The sequence below is a fragment of the Zingiber officinale genome, chromosome 6A, assembly GCF_018446385.1.
Source record: "Zingiber officinale cultivar Zhangliang chromosome 6A, Zo_v1.1, whole genome shotgun sequence".
Classification (NCBI taxonomy): Eukaryota; Viridiplantae; Streptophyta; class Magnoliopsida; order Zingiberales; family Zingiberaceae; genus Zingiber; species Zingiber officinale.
Window position 1 is genome coordinate 92,957,085 of NC_055997.1, and position 17,061 is coordinate 92,974,145.

A 17,061-nucleotide genomic window follows, 5' to 3' on the forward strand; every position below is an offset into this window, starting at 1 on the left:
TAAATCCGCTTGCTCATTATAAATTTAATATTCTTGATATTTTTTGGAGTCACAAATTCATACTAAGATTTGGGTTGAAGCTCTTTTACAAATGCACTTGGCGCCGTATATACTTAATGCGGGTAACACATTAAGAGCCCTCTTTTACAAATTTCCAACACAACCGTCCTGATAAGATTTGATTCCATACAAGGATGGGTCTCAACTATTTTGAATCAATTTACTCGACCAATAATGCATCAACGACTGATACAAATCTGGGATCATCCCGCAATTTGATATATCATACTGAAGGCAAGCACGAGGAAAGCTAGAATACCAAAATTCTATAAAGCATAACAGTTGGAAATTTGAAAGAATGATTGTGTACTTATGAAACAATTTAACAAGGATAATTTACATGATTAGTGGGAAAAGAGAGACTTAGAACTGGGAAAAAAAACGGCGAGGGAAGCATATCTGCACAGCCAATACTGCTACCAGATCCATTCCTTGGAACTGGCTATCGGAGTGTAACAACGAGGTTCCTATCATTGAATTTGGCACCTCTTACTTTTCCATGCATACCAGATGGCAGTTTTATAATGCGTCTCTGATCCCCAGCCTCGACCAGTAGTTCCGACCCTCCTCGATACTGCTTACATAATACATAAATGTTAAACGTTATCTTAAAAATGAAACTCATATTGCATCACAAACTTAATACAGAACCTGCATTATGAAAAAAAGAAACAAGCAGGAATTCACAAAGCACAGGAAGAAAATGATATATTTCCAACTCCTAAACCATGCCTGCACAAAATTTTGGTCATTTAAATGGGGAAAACATCCATATGTCTATTAAAGGGAACAATATATCAGGGCTCTTCGTAGTGTTCTAGTGGAATCCTCTTAGTTTAAGCATATTCTGAATTCTATGATAGTATCCCTCTAGCTGCCCCATGAATGATAATGCATGGATCTACGGACCATATACTAGTCACAAACTGCAATGCTACACGACAGGGGAGGATAAGGTAACTTACTGGGTGTCTAATGGCTCACCTCTTTGTCACACTCCATTTTAGCTCCACTGAAAGCAAAGAAGATATATATGTATTTGACTTACACTATTGCAAGATCCTCAGTCTAAACATACAAAATGTCCTTGCAGCCCAGATGTTTCGAACATGATGAAATATGTAAACCCTTAATTGGTGGAAGTAATATAACCAATTTATAAAGGAAATAGTATAAAGGGAATGATTTTACAGTCCATTTATATCATCCCTAGTATTCTTTGGAGATGTAGATCAGAAAGACTGTTGAAAGTGATCCAGACTATGCAATTATTCCAATGGCAAGCATTCACCAAATATATATTCATATGGCAGGAAAAATGTGAGTAACCAACTAATAGGAAAGATGAACTGGTGCACCAGGTCAGACTAAATAAGCCCTGTCCTTGATATATTTTTAAACTGATACATAAGTATCTCTGTCCATTATCAATTGGATCAGCAATATCATTCAAGGGTTAAAAAAATTCTGTTGTGCACTGTCTCCAAATATGCTTACTAAGTGGAGTGGCATGACAAAACAGTAGCAACAAATTATGACAATGAACATACCTGCTTGACTGCACATGTATGTAAGAGTAAGTTAAGACATCAAGAGTAAGTTAAGACAACAAAGAAACAGCTTCAAGTAGTAAGTAAAATAATCTCTAATTAGGGAAAATTTTGTGAATCACAAATTCAAAGTTGATATAAGAAGGACACGGACTGAGACAATGTATGTGGATATCATAGTTCAGTATGCACTAAAAGTACTTGAATGCACCCAACAAAAATTGCTTATTGCTAATGCATCAAAACATAATGCAATCTACTGTTGAGGTTATGTGTAACCACGTTAAGAATTAAGAGTCAATGGCGCACTTGATATAGTTTTATCTCTGACTTGTCAAAACCAGGCATGAAGAGGGTCACTGACTTCTGGCTAGAGTCAAATGTCACTGGTGATTGCAAGTTACTACAACTACTTTCAAAAAGAACCTTCAAGTCTTTGTTTAAAGAGCTTATCAAGGCAGACAAATCGACAGATTCCTCTGTGGAAACATATGGCAAACACCCAAATGGCAGAGGTGAGAACTTTTGGATGATTGTTTCTGTCACACCAGAAGATTGTGGATAAAACCCCAACACTCCACGTATACATGTTCCAGCTTGAATTGCACAACCCCAATATCGCAATGCAGCATTAACAGACAACAGACTTCTTGTATCCATAACAAGGTAGCATCCAAATTTTGATGAATCAGTGAATGAAGCTGATGCTTTCTGTAAAGACAAGACAGCAAGGATGAACAATTTCTTAAGGATATGAGAAACATATGATAAGACCTCAAATAATGCTTAAAGCATGAATTAAGATGATAACCTCAAGGATTCGCTCAATTTCCTCCCATATTTCTGCACTTGTTTTACCATCGCTGGATCCATCAGTTAACCTGATAGATTCATATGCTAGTTTCAACAAAGAAGGTGCTGCCAATCTTCCAATATCTGTCTTTTCAGCCAAGCTCCTGGCATATTTTAAATATGATCTGTCTTTCACAGATAAAAGTCATCAGATATTTGCAGTTAGACAGCGATAAGCAACCCATAGAGGTAAACATTTACCTTGTTCTGTCCGTGACTCCAATCAACCTTAATGTCTCATCAGTGTTAACACCATCATAAATGATCACATCAAATTCTCTGGTTGAAAAGTTTCTCTGGCCAAGATCAAAACTCACTAGCTTTTGAAGTGCCAAGGCAGAAAAAATGGAATCCATTCCAGGAAGAACCCCTAATTCTTCACTCACAATCTATTATTTTAGAAACAACAATTAGTAGTTCTTCGAGGTTACAAGAAAAGTGAGAAAAAACAAGCATACAACCCACCCCTTCAAGAACACCTTGAGTTAAATTCATTCGTGCATCTACTTTCTTCATTCGCTCAAGAGGGTCAAGAAGCATCTACTCTTTTTAAGAAGTTGAGATGAAGATATATTTGTTATTTCCATAATCAGGCAACAAAAATGTGTAGAAGCTGAACAATGAGAATATCTCAATGATGATTACCTTGCTCGTTTCTAGCCGAACAACAGAAAGGTTGCTATCATACACCAGTGGGGTGCTTCCAATCTTGCAACCCATCAGCGTTTCAGCAGTCAGGTCTTGAGAATGCACTACTAAGCATGTCTTCAACCCTTCCATTGCATAATACTAGAGATGCCAAAGAAACAAGAGATTGAAAACAACACATGCTCAGAATAACACAGATCACATCCATCAAATGTTGCTGCAATCTTAATAAGCATTCTACCAAAGAACTAGCTGCATCAGTTCTATCCCAGTAATTATACAAAGTCCATGATTATTATCTATGGCAACTCAAAAATACATAATCATGCTTCGATGCTAGAAAGAGCCTAATGGGGGCAATTGCACCAAATGGGCTCAAAGAGAGTTAATACAGTATGTATTTTATTACAGGTTAGCCTCCCAAAATAGATATTGACTCTACAATAAAATCAGAATAATCTTTAATTTATCTCGTTGCACTAGTCCAACTTGGATATTTGAAGGCATCTCACTTTATTTAGCCATTGATATCAATATCTACCTCCTATCATTTTGAAAAATAATTTTTATCTTTTTTTTTCTTTCTTTATAGTTTATTTTTCATAATAATTTTCTCATCATTGTGCATGTACAATGTACCTTAAAGTATCCAATTAATGCATCGTCTTTAAAATTATTAATGTTTTGTATTGCGTGAGCAATTATGTAAGTCAATTTGGCCCTACTGTATTCAGGTCTTTGATGCACCACTGCTTGATGCTTCCATGTAAGATCCTCTACTAAATGCTTATGGTTTCATTGACTACAACTCGCTTAAATAAAATACTTTTATCCCAAATGAACGTTTCTACGGTTAGCAAATCATATAACACAGCATTTCACTCATGAAAGCAAGACATCACTTGAATTTAAGCAGATCGCGACGTGTTATTATCCTTCAACTATAATTTGAACCTTTTTCTAGCACTCCATAAACGATATATTAGAAGTAGCAATCATAACGACAGAAAGGACAACCCTAAGCTCCAATTCGATAATATCGAACACATTACTGACCAACGCAAGCAATTTAGCAGCAAGGAAAAGGAAAAGGCGGAGAAATGCATTCACACATAAGATAAGAGTCTAACCCGCGCAGCGAGCACGGCGGCGGCTGTCTTTCCACAACCGCCCTTGCCCAAGAAAGTAACCAACTTGGTTGGCTTCTGCGGAGGATCCCGCAAGTCCGCCACCACAAGAACTCCATCTCGACCTCGAGGTCGATCTCCTCTTCTCGTAGGAAGGCGAAGCGGACGAGCGGTAGGGTTTCTGGCGGATCGGGCGCAGGGAAAAGACGACGGCAAAGGCAGCAGAGCCATACAATGGAAGAGAGGAACAGGATTGAGGACGGGAAGAACCTACTTCGGTCCGGTTCATGTGAACCTCGCCTGTACCGGTTTGGAAAGGAAGGCGAGTGATTTATTGCCCCTTTAAACGAGAACATTTTAGAAGGATTAATTGGAAAAATAAAGTCAAAAGAGGATAAGTTTAACGAGAACGAGAAGAATCACTATCAGTCAACTGGACGAACGTTTTGACCATCCTGAGTCCATTCGCAAAGGTCAAATTTGCTTCAAGGCCAACATTTTAGTCAAATAGGCAGTCAGGTGAACCGGCAAGAAAGTAAATGGGAGGAACAAAAATATCGAGGAAATGGAAAATAAAATAGGATTAAATTTGGACGCACGGATTCATACGCTGCAGAACGACGAAATTGAGGTGTAAAGCTTTGAAGAACTGGTAAACGGTGGCCGAACAGCCGCAATATCTAGTTAAAAAGTAAACGCCTGTCGCAGAAGTGAATATTACTATAATAACGTCGGCTGGAACTGGACTCCAGTTGCTGCTATTCTATTGGTTGATCGAGGTTGTCTTTCGCCACTGCCTGAATGCTTTGACAAGGGGCAATTGAGTTGAATCTCTTATTTGATTTTTTAAGATAAAAAAAACAAGAAGAAGAAGAAAATTCATGCTTCTTCTCTTTTGCTGGGATTTTATTAAAGAATCGAATCGAAGAGGCATAAAGCGCACGCATTCGGTATCGTTCCCATATACAAATATGACTGACTATATCGCTCCTCAAAAGGCATAAAGAGATGTATTTAAAGAATCGAATAGAAGAGGCATAAAGAGATGTATTTAATTATATTCGCACATAAATGTTAAAATAGATTCGTGCCTAAATTTTGAAGTTGACTCTGACATTGCTTCAAGTTCAGCACATTTTCATAGTTCATACAAATTTACCAGGCCAACTAAACGATCAAAATTCAAACCATCAATCCTTTGGATTTATTTAGATTCACACAAAAACTCACAAAACAGATCGAAATCAAACAAGAGAGCAAGAAAGAAAAAACAGAGGCCGAAACAGAGGACGGCGTAGTAACGGAGCTAGCTAGTTAATAGGCCGCGGTGACCGGACTCCTCGTAGCGAAGGACGGCAGCGGGCTCCGCATCGGCGAGCGCGGCGTCGGCACCTCCGACAGCCTCCGGCCGTCGACGTCGTAGTAGATGACGCCGGAGAAGTCCAGCGGCTGGCACTTCTCTCCCATCAGAATCGTGCGCCGCCACACGCCGTCGTCCTCGTCGGCACTGTCGACCGCGATGGAGCAGCTCTCCTGTACTCCCTCGTCCCTCTTCTTGCGGCGGCCACCGTGGTAGGAGGGGGGCACGCCGGAGCTCCGCCAGGAGAGCTTCCTGGCGGCGCGCGACACGTGGCGAGACCAGGAGGACCATAAGGCGCTGATCGCGTCGAGCAGGCCGTTCGCCATCGCTCCTGCAGTAGACTGCAATAACGTCGCCTCGTGGGTGCAGATTTATAGAGAAACGGCTCAGTGTTTTCATTGGGTTTATTCGACGGTCCGAGATGGTTCGCTTTGGGTTGAAAATTCCATCGAGCACTGACTATTGTTTATCAAGAGCAGGTATAATTTGGATTGACAAATAAAATTATGAACCATTAAAAATCTTCAGACCTTCCTAGACTCGATGCACCTTCAATTTTGTAGCAATTAATTATGACTTCACTAGAAGGCAACTTAGAAAACGAGCTAACCAAAACATGATTAAGACACTGCGCATTAAATGGGCGGTGGCGACTCCAAAAATCCAATTTCAGTACATTGCAGCTAGCTCTGGGAACTCCATTTTTGTGCTTTTGTTTTTATTAAAAAGTTTCATGATTTTTAAGTAATCTTAATGCTGAGATAAGAAAACTGTTTCGTTAATTATTTATTGGAATAATTATACACTAAGTTTGAAATTTATTGATCAATGGGAAAAAAATATATATAATGAATTGATCAGATGCCGTACAAAAATGCTTAAAAATAAATCATGCAATTACATAGAACAATGGAATGGAAGGAAATCTTGTCAATTTTCTGAAACTACAAAGTTGGACTTTTCTTTGGTTGGTGATGAAGCACATACAAAGTAAGGCTACTTGTTTGGAATTAGGTATAAGAACTATTGAAATCCACTACCAAGTATACAAATGTATTTTAAAAATTAAGTATAGGTGGGGTTAGCTTGAGGGAGTTGGCATTTCATTGTGTCAGCGCGTCACCGACAAGTTAATTGTATATGTGTGTGTTGATTTGATAGTTTAAAGAATTATTGTAGACATAAATTAAGATATGCACAAAATATGAAATAATTGATTAACCTTTTTGAAAAGCCACAATGATAGCAAAGGTTTGAAAAGCCACAATGATAGCAAAGGTTGCCTGGCTGTTGGAGTCAACCGAGCCGTGTAAATGGTGCCATGAGGTCAACTTCCAAGACTACAAAATATTTAATGCATTTAGTATGGTACGATACTTTTAAGTATGGACACCTTGCTAACTTATCCTTAACAGTCAACTGAAATTGAGAGGACCTGCCAACCCATGTTTGTTTGCCAACAAACATTTATTTTCTTATCTGAAAAAAAAAATCCAACAAATCTTTTAATATACTTTGGTCTGTCAGTATTGTCGACAAGTGATTGTAGAGGTAGCTTTTACTTACTTAGATGATGAGTTTGTAGTTTACTTATGTGGCTTGATAGTGTAGGATATGATATTAATCTTTTAAATTCGATCATATCACTTTTTTATTCAGGAAAAACAAAACTAAAGGACTGCACTTCACACTTCATATATCGATCGTATCGATCTCCATAGCGCTCTCAAACCTGGTCAGAGGTCAATGGAAGCAAATTGGAGAGCTGATTCCCCTCAGAGTCGTACAGGATTTGGCCAGAGAACTTTAGCGGTCGGCACCTTTCCCCCATTATTATGCTCTTCTTCCACAATGCTTCCTCCTCTGACTCTTCCTTCTTCTGCTGCTGTGGCGCCGCCTTCCCTCTCCCTTCCTTCGAGTGCCTGTGGGTGGAGCAAAGGGAGGCCACGATGGACGAAACGGCACCGACGAAAGCAACGAGGAGAAGCATGGAAGGCAACGAGAGGCTGGAGAGATGCAGGGAGTGAGATAATTGGACACGCAAGGGCGCCATGAGAAAGTTAGAGAGGAGAGAAGGGCGTTACGTGCTGTTGATCCGAGGACTTGCCTTATAAGCATGGAATGGGTAAAGAGAGATCCAATGAAGTGGAAAATGAAACCACAACGCACTCGAATTGTTTATGTGTGCTTCAGGACGTATAGTAGAGCTCGGTTGAGAGAGAGAACAGTAGTCCTGCACCAGTTTGGTTTGGGAATTTAAGTGAGACATTTTTATTTTGTATGGGGTATCGTTGAGGCGTCCCAGTTTGATTTGGGTTGAAAGAAAACATGGAGTTGAGACGCTTGCAAGCAAAGTAGAAGGGGTGTTGAGGCTTGAATTCCTACTCTTGGATTATATGCGTGTTTATTTCTCTAAATTGATGGGTAATGGAATTCTTGCTTCGTTTCCAAGCACAATAGATTGTTGGCCGAATATATTTTATATAGAAAAGAACAAATGACTGAGGATAGCTTCGCTCAAAAGTATATGTCCTTGGATCAAGACTAACTTTGAGTTTTAATGTTTAATAATATATATAAAAAAATTAAGTAGGTAAAAGGATTATTTGATTAGAAAAGTTTTAATTGAAGGTTAGACATCGAAAAATCCTAACCGAAAGTTATACAATGAAAAATCTTAATTAAAGGTTAGGCAATGAAAATTCTAACAGGGCTAGACAGTAGAAGACATAATTGGGAACAAACAATGGATTCTAGTAGAGCTAGGCAATGGAAGACCTAGTTGAAAACTAGGAAATGAAAGTTCTAGCGAGACTAAGTAGTGGAAGACATAGTTGGGAACTAGGCAATGAAAGTCCTAGTGGGGCTAGACAACGGAAAATCCTAACTGAAGGTTAAGTAAAGGAAAATCTTAACAAGAGCTTAGGTAAGAGAAAGTCTTAACTGGAAGTTAGACAACGAAAAATCTAACTAGGGTTGGCAAGGGAAACGTGTTAAGTATTTGAAAAAAAAGGACAAGCCCATGCCCAGGGGTGTATGTAAAATATCGAAAAAGGGCGAATCACCATAACGGAATTTTTTGAAATTTTTAGAAATTTTTCGGTAATTTTTCGAAGCTCGTATGATGAGTTTACGGGGGATAAAAACTGGGCCCCGGGAAAACCTGTTTAGGCTACCCCACTAAACGAGGAAAAATTTAATTTTTATTTTCCTATTTCCTTTTCCTTTTCTTTTTTTCTCCCGTTACTGTGTCGTGTCCCTCTCGTTTCTTCCCTTCCCCCGCGTGCCGAGCCTCACCCGACGCCATTTCCCCCACTCCTTCTCCTCTCCCGTTGTCGTGCCCTAACCGCCCCTTGTCCTAACCGGCACCGCACGCGACGGTTTCCCTCCCCTCGCGATTTAAGCTGTGGCCAAGGGAAGTCACCCCTCTTCTCACCGATTTTGCCCTAGGTGCCGACGCCGAGCCCGATCCTCTTCCCCTGTTTCAGTGCCCTAACCCCTCTTCTCGGCCTCGTCTCCTTCTCTGAGTCGCCAGCCGAACCCTAGGTCCGTCCGACCCGCATCGTCGCCACCGGGTGTTGACAGCCGACACCGCAAATCGAAGCTAGCCGAGCCCTCTTCTTCACACACCTTTACCCTAAATCGTCGGATTGTCTATCCACTACTCGATCCAATCCTATTAAGGGTATAAGTGGACCGTTGTTGATCACCGACGCCCTACAGCCGAGTTCACAGAGCCATCCGTGTCTCCTTTTAGGCGGGATCAGATTGTGCGACAAACTCTGGAGGCGACCAACAAGGTAGGGCAGCGTCGGGAATTCTATGGATTTAAGGATCTTGTTGATTGGTCCTCCTTTTTGCAATGTTCTTTCTGTTCAGGCTAAGGGAATGCATCGGAATAACTCACTGTTGGTTTTTCCTGATCAGATCTTGGTCCTCCTCATTCTTGTGGCTGGTTGAGGTCTCGATTGAAGGTGTTGGGAATCTTTTGAGGTGTTCTTGGTAGCTGTCGGTAGAGGGTTATAAGGCAGTGAGCTTTATATTTCGGCTATATCTTAAGGTAAGAATGTTGTACAGTGAAGTAAAGAATAAATTGTTACTAGAATTGTTTTAGGTTTAAATTTGAATCTAATTATGGTTAATCGATGGATCTAATCTAAGTTTTGGATTAGACTCGAATTATGTAGCTAACCAAGATTATTAAATGAATTAGGGTTTCTGGTAAATAAGGATTTTGTTTAGCTATTTTGTTATAATAATAAAAAACTTAGCTAAACCGTATGATATATTACAGGACTTTGATTCGAGACGCTGTCTCGATAAGGGATCTATTTCGGATACGCTCCTCTTATTGGAGGCGGATACTTTGACTTATCGTTTTAGATATGTCATTTGATATGCATAGTAATGTTTTTAACAAATACTAATGATTATGTTTCTTATCTGCATAGGTTGGTCACTACTCGATACCTGTTACATGCTTATTTTGTTTACTTGTTATGCACTTCATGTTAGTACCTACATGATTATACATGCTTATACGGGTAGTGACATAACCATGCTTCATTATATTCAGGACCTAGGTTTTTATACCTTATCTGATTTGTGTACCTTTGATTTGATTCTTTGTCCTATGGTACACATTGTGTAGAGATGGATAGGTTCAGAATATTCCCATGCTTAGTATCATGCACCATCTCGCATGATTACATGTTGTACGATAGTCGGCTCCATTATTGATGAGCACATCACCAGTTACATAGATCTGCACACACCACCACTCATGGGTTAGTGGTATGTCAGGCAAGTGTGTGGTAGTTCTTCTGTTAGGCTCCGCTGGTCCGGTGACTCAGTGTGGTAGCCGGCAAACAGTTCTGCTCTGTTAGGCTCCGCTGGTCCAGTGACGCAGCGTGGTAGCCGGCAGAGATCCCTCCTCTGGACTTGCTCAGGGAGATGAGAGCATTGCGCTCCCCCACTTATGATTTGGGATAAGAGGATAGGTGTACTCCGATAGCATCCTGTCCACTCGGTCACTCATCAGGAGCAGATTGCGTGGTGATTGATTATTTTTATATATGTATATTCCGGCCATATTGGCCGAGGTATCTAGATGATGTAGTAAGTTTCAGATTGTCACCCGTACAGGAGAGATGCTGTCGAAATTTCTTCTGGCAGGGACTCCCCCGGGGCGTGACAGCGTAGCTATATAAGGCTTAGGGGGTGCGACCGCACCTCCTAGAATTCAAGGAAAATATTAATACGGTAGGGAAAAAATAAAAAAAATGTATAATCATAAATTTTGAAACTTTTTTATTTTTTTAGCAAAAAATTCCAATTAAAACCCTTCCAACCTAACCCATTTTCCTCTTTTTCCAAGTCAATTTTTTTCTTTATCCGTTTTTCTTCTTCCTCCTCTAATCCCACTTTTATTTTCCTCTTTTCATTTTTTTTTCTTCCTATAATTTCTTTCATATTCTTTTTCTAACTCTAATTTTACTCACAAAATCTGTTATGACATGTCGCTGTCGTTATAACCCAAGTCGTTATCGTCGGACACTAATTGCTATCGTGTCATTTGTTGCATGATCGTTGTCTTCACTTAGCTAACGTCGTCGCTTCGCCGATGCTCCATAAAAAAGACACCTTTTAATTGAGGTGAAATTTACTTAATTGATTTCTTTCGCTTAGCCAACACCGTTGTTTGCTGCCAGCATCACCGTCATCATTCGCTGACTCTGTCGCTTTGCCCCTCCTGAGTGAAGATCCTAGCTACGCCACTGCCCATGCCAATACCATACTCACGCCCATTCCCCCATCTCACATATCTCTTTTCTTTTTCTTTCTTATTCTTCCCCCATTCCTTCTCTTTTCTGCTTCTCTCCAACGGTAGAAAAATTACAACAACCCCTTTTCTTCTCAAACACAAGCCCTTCTCCTCATCCTTTTTCTTCACCAACAACCAAGAGAAACACAGTAGTTGTTGTTGTTGTTGCTGCTACTATTGTCCTCTTCTGACAACAAGGGTAGTTACCTTTTTCCCACTTTTGTTGTTTTCCAGCCAATCCCAGCCACCAGAGCTTCTCTTGGAGCTAGCTGACACCATCGGCAAAAAGGAAAAGATTTTCCTTCCTTTTCTTTCATTGTTTCGACATTTTTCTTATCATTCATTTCATTTGCTATTGGGTCTAGCAATAACATCAACAATATTCATTAAAAAAAATTGGCCTTACCGACAAAATATTTCGTTGTAATTCCATTGGTGAAGAGGTTTAGAGACGAAATTACGACGAAAAATAGTTTGTCGGAAGTTGATTTGTCTAAAACAATTTTACCAACAGAATATAGGGTTCGTCAGTGATTACCGACAAATATGACATTCTGTTGGTAAAAATTACTATAGAAAATAAATTTCCGTAGTAAAATTTAAATTACCAACGAAAACTTTGTTTCCATCGGTAACACCATTTGATATTACCGACGGAAAACATAGTTTTCGTTGGTAAAAAAGTTTCAATATTTACCGACGGAATATTGATTCCTTCAGTAATAGAAAAAAAAATTCAAAAACCATTTATACTGAGTATCTGCCTTATTTACAATTTCCATATATAAAAAGAAACTATCACAAACGATGACATTTCATACATTTACATCCATACAATCAAATTTTACACAATCCACACATAAAGATATATTTCATACATCTTCACAATCCATACATACATTTCTTACAACCCATAATATCACAAACACAAATAAACTAACATTTATACAAACAAACATGCTAAATTATAAAAACACTATAGAAAGTATCTAAATATCCAACAATCATAAGTATCTAAAACAAACAAAATCTAAATAAATTACAATAATAGGGGGAAAAAACTAAACTATCCAAATAAGATAGTAATAGAAAACCTGAAGAAATTCAAATACGAAGATTTATACTAAATTTATGTATAATTAAAAATTTTACATATATATATAACTGATTTTAATACTTGGATAGATATGAGCAGATGATGATCATCATTAATATGTCAATAGGCCAAGACTCTTGAAACATATAGTAATACAATAATTAGAAATGAGCAGATTAGAATATCAAAATAGAATAAATATATTTGACTAGGATAAATAAAAAAATAAGTTTTAGTTGAGCAAACCTCAGAAATAGTTAATTACCATTGATGGGTCTTGAGTCTCTTGTGACTCAAAATCATGTGATATCTGGGTTAGGGTGAAATTAGCCACAACTGCTCACATATGGGCCATGAGAGTCTCATGATTGGCTCTCCTCTGATCATCCTTGACTCACCTCTGCTTATCAGTAATCCTCCTCCTCAGCTTCTCAGCGGCTATCCACTGATTCATCCTGTCATCCATTGAGGCAATTTGAGTTTGTAGTTTTTGATTTTCCTGTCTTAAAGACTATACCTCAGTAGAAGAAGAGGAAGAGGAACTATCACGACTCCTAGGAGTCCTCAAACGATCAAATGTAACTTTGATTTGGGAGTTAAGGTCATAGGGGGCGGAGTTTTTTATCCATCCACCGACAACATCATAATAAATCTCATTAAGTGTCTCGGTGGATAGAGGTTGTGGCTTCCCCTCTGTTGGTGGCTAAGATATCTAAGCTACTCTATTTGTCATTTGATCCTATGTAGAAAAATATAATATGATTAATATTCAATTTGATCACAATTACTAAAGTTAATCAAGATAAAAATAATTAAATATAATAAAGTTAATAATTTTACGTGTATGGCCTAAGATCGAGGATCGATAAATGTGTTATCCTTCTTCTTGTGGGTCGTGAGAAAGATCTCCATACAAGTAGGCAGATGGGCTAGTTTACATTCCTACATACACAAATAATTTGGGATAAAATTATTAAAGTTTGGTAATAAATACAAAATTTGCTTATATAACTTTAAATTAAACTCACCAGATTCATGACATGCTTAACAATATATCTGGATCCGAAAGTATGTTGAGCGATTCCGGTGCTCAGGCCACCTAGCTATGTGTTCCTGTTTGCTTGTGCCTTTTCAACATTTGCTTGCCATCTTTCTGCAACCGAGATAGTCGTTCATGCACTCTATATTTTGGCTGACATATACGCTAGCCTAGTGCCCTTCTTTCTCATATAATAAAGAAGGTCTCTGTAAAGTTTGGAACAATAACTATTCCAAGTATCTTTAAATTGTTCCTCGTGACCTTCCTCCTGTGTATATTTTTTCTATAATTATAAGTTGAATAAAAATTTAGTATATTAAAGGATAAATATATTGTTGAATACAAAATATATTAAATTTGCTTACTACAAATTCATTATAATAAAATATTTTCGTCTCCTGGTCTATATGCCTCCATGTAGTATCAAAGCGCATACTCTTTCTTTAATTTTTTTTTTCGATTATATAGGTGACAATTCGGTGGCAATCTAGAGTAAACTTGCATGAAAAAAATATTAAGGTATGAAAAATATATTATAAATATAGTCATATATGAACTTAAATTACTAATATAAAAAATACTTACAAGTCCCCAACACTCGTAGCACCTTGTAGCTACAGAGTGTTACTGCCTGATGTTGCTCTACCATAATAATGTCTACAAATAATATTATAACACATCATAATAAAGTTTATTAACATGATAATATAAATATAAAATAATATAGAAGCATAACTTACTTGATGAACAATAATACTAATATCTAATCATCATTAACATGCATCAGACTAATCAACATTAACAGTTTCAAAGTCCTCATCACTAGACTTTGTTAGTTCAATAATATCCTCACTGCTAGACTCCTCTCTATCATCTATATCCTCGTAAGTGATATTAACATCTACAAATAATTGAGATGTGAATTGGAGTTGTGAATCAATTGAATGTCTCTCCATTTCATCATTCTGAAATATATCATGGTTTTGAGTAATGATAGTGTTCAACATTTATATGGTCGAGCGAGGCTTAATTTGACAAACATATAACCAGTCACTAGATATTCTTCTTGTCATAGGGTATTCAAGATAGAAAACTTGACTCGCTTGTATCTTAAAAATGAAAGGTTCAAATTTATTGAACCTTTTGTTTGCATTAACATCAACTAAATTATAACTTGGATGTATTCTGGTACCTATTCTTGGGGTTGGATCATACCATGAACATTTAAACAATACATACTTTTTTATAGGTAATGCAGGATATTCAATCTTTATAGTTTCATCAAATCTATCATAGTAATCAAATTTTTGTGTTACTATTGTCCATAGATCCTTTGACGTAAACACCAAAATTATATGTTAATCTCCGTTGATCTCATTGTGCCATGTGGAATTTGAGGCCATTAACATAGTAATAAGAGTACACCTTTATTTTACCGAGGGATCCTGATGCAATATTTATTATCTTATCATCTTGTATATTTGATATTCTACTGTCTTTCACTTATAAAAATAGTTATAAGATAAATCAAGATACTTCTTAATACACATGAACAAAAAAAAATTCACAAATTCTCTTACTTACATATATTTGAAACCATAATACAAATTCAGTCTCTAATTGTGCAGCTACCTGACTTGCACCCATTGAAGGATTTTATAAAATATAGTTGTTGTTTGTACAAGCTGAGAAAGAATGTAATTTTAAGATAATTTGGATATCAAGCAAACAAATTAAATGGAGGATAAATATTTGATTAGAGAAGTCAACTTACTTTATGTATGGTTTGACCTCATCACAGTTTAAAAGTATGTATGTTCTTACAGCATGATATTCTTCTTGAGTTAACCGTCTAGAAAAAATGTACCTATTGGCTTACCAAGAAACTTGAAAATAAAAATTATCGATGAGTTTATCGGTTGAGCATTATCAGAATTTCTATGACACTTGTGATGTCTGGTTTCCACATTATCATTAAAATAATAGGAGCAGAAAGAATATATACTTTTTTAACTAGATAAGTATTACATATTGACCCTTCAACTCTTGCTTTGTTATAAATATTATTCTTTAATTTCCTTAAAAATCGTTCGAATGGATACATCCATATGTACTACACAAGACTAGCTATTTGTGCCTCATATGGTAAATGTACTAGTAGATATTCCATTGAACCAAAAAAATTGGATGGAAATATACGCTCTAGCTTACATAGTATGAGAGGAATGTTTGTTTATAGAAGAAGCATATCATCCATCATAATACACCTCACTATCAAATCTTTAAAAATTAGACTCAATTCTGTGAGTGTTTGTCAAACATTTTGAGAAAGTAAGTCATAGAAAGCTACTGGAATAAGTTTTTTGCATGAATATATGGCAGTAATTGTTGGTCCCCGGATGACCGACAAGAGGGGGTGAATTGTCTGAAATTAGAAGAATATCCTTTATCGATCTTTGGACTAAGTCAGAAAAACACTTATTTAAAAATAGAAAGTAAATACATAAAATAAGACAGAGGCAAGAATATTTACTTGGTTTGCAATCAGAGGATTGCTAATCCAAGGTAAATGTAGCTCACTAAAATCTCCTTCTCCCAAAGGCGGAGTAGCCTCTTACTGTAGGATCGAAAAGAATTTAGATATCTCCACAATGACATGATATTGTCCACTTTGGGCCTAAGCCCTCATGGTTTTGCTCTTGGGCTCTACCCAAAAGGCCTCATGCCAATGGAGATATCTTTCTCTTATAAACCCATGATCTTTTCCATGTGTTTTCAATATGGGACTATGTTTGCAACCTTGCAACCCCAACAATCCCCCCCTCAAACAAAGGACCATGGGCTTCCCACGTCCAATCCTCGACCCACCAGGTCTTCCTGCCCCTCGGTCTACCCGACCTACTAGGACTTCCTGCCCCTCGGTCTACCTGACCTATTAGGACTTCCTTGCCTAGCCGTAACTAGGACTTCCTGCCCCTCGGTCCACCCGACCTACTAGGACTTCCTGCCTGGTGTCTGGTCCTCTTGATCCGAATATAGGAGCCCTCACTTTCTTTGTTCGAGGTCAATATTGTACTCACATGGTTCAATCAGACCATAGCTCCTGTGCACAGTCGGCGGTTAAACCTTCTGGCAGTCCGGGCTCTGATACCAATTGTAGGATCGAAAAGAATTTAGATATCTCCACAATGACATGATATTGTCCACTTTGGGCCTAAGCCCTCATGGTTTTGCTCTTGGGCTCTACCCAAAAGGCCTCATGCCAATGGAGATATCTTTCTCTTATAAACCCATGATCTTTTCCATGTGTTTTCAATATGGGACTATGTTTGCAACCTTGCAACCCCAACAACTTCCACCATAGGGGAGTCCTCTGGCCAGGCGACTGCAGCTGAAGAAGCGCCGGCCGGCCACCCAACCATCAAGACCACCCTCCGATTCCCATCGGAGGAATATTTACTGTCCGCCGATCGGCCCTCAAGCCCCGTTCACGAAATAACCTTGA

General features: G+C 38.1%; 2 protein-coding genes across 2 annotated transcripts; both read right to left on the minus strand.

Moving 5' to 3' along the window:
* Positions 1-306: 306 nt before the first annotated feature.
* LOC121996947 (uncharacterized protein At1g26090, chloroplastic-like) lies at positions 307-4,534 on the minus strand. Its single transcript, XM_042551118.1, has 7 exons — positions 4,241-4,534; positions 3,108-3,251; positions 2,928-3,002; positions 2,664-2,851; positions 2,422-2,587; positions 1,920-2,321; positions 307-634 (listed from the first exon to the last, which is right to left on the minus strand). The coding sequence occupies exons 1-7, from the start codon at positions 4,466-4,468 to the stop codon at positions 503-505; spliced, it is 1,335 nt and encodes a 444-aa protein (XP_042407052.1). The 5' UTR covers positions 4,469-4,534; the 3' UTR covers positions 307-502.
* An 884-nt stretch (positions 4,535-5,418) lies between these two features.
* Positions 5,419-5,946, minus strand: LOC121994191. The gene has a single exon (XM_042548310.1). The coding sequence runs from the start codon at positions 5,921-5,923 to the stop codon at positions 5,552-5,554; it is 372 nt and encodes a 123-aa protein (XP_042404244.1). The 5' UTR covers positions 5,924-5,946; the 3' UTR covers positions 5,419-5,551.
* Positions 5,947-17,061: the final 11,115 nt, after the last annotated feature.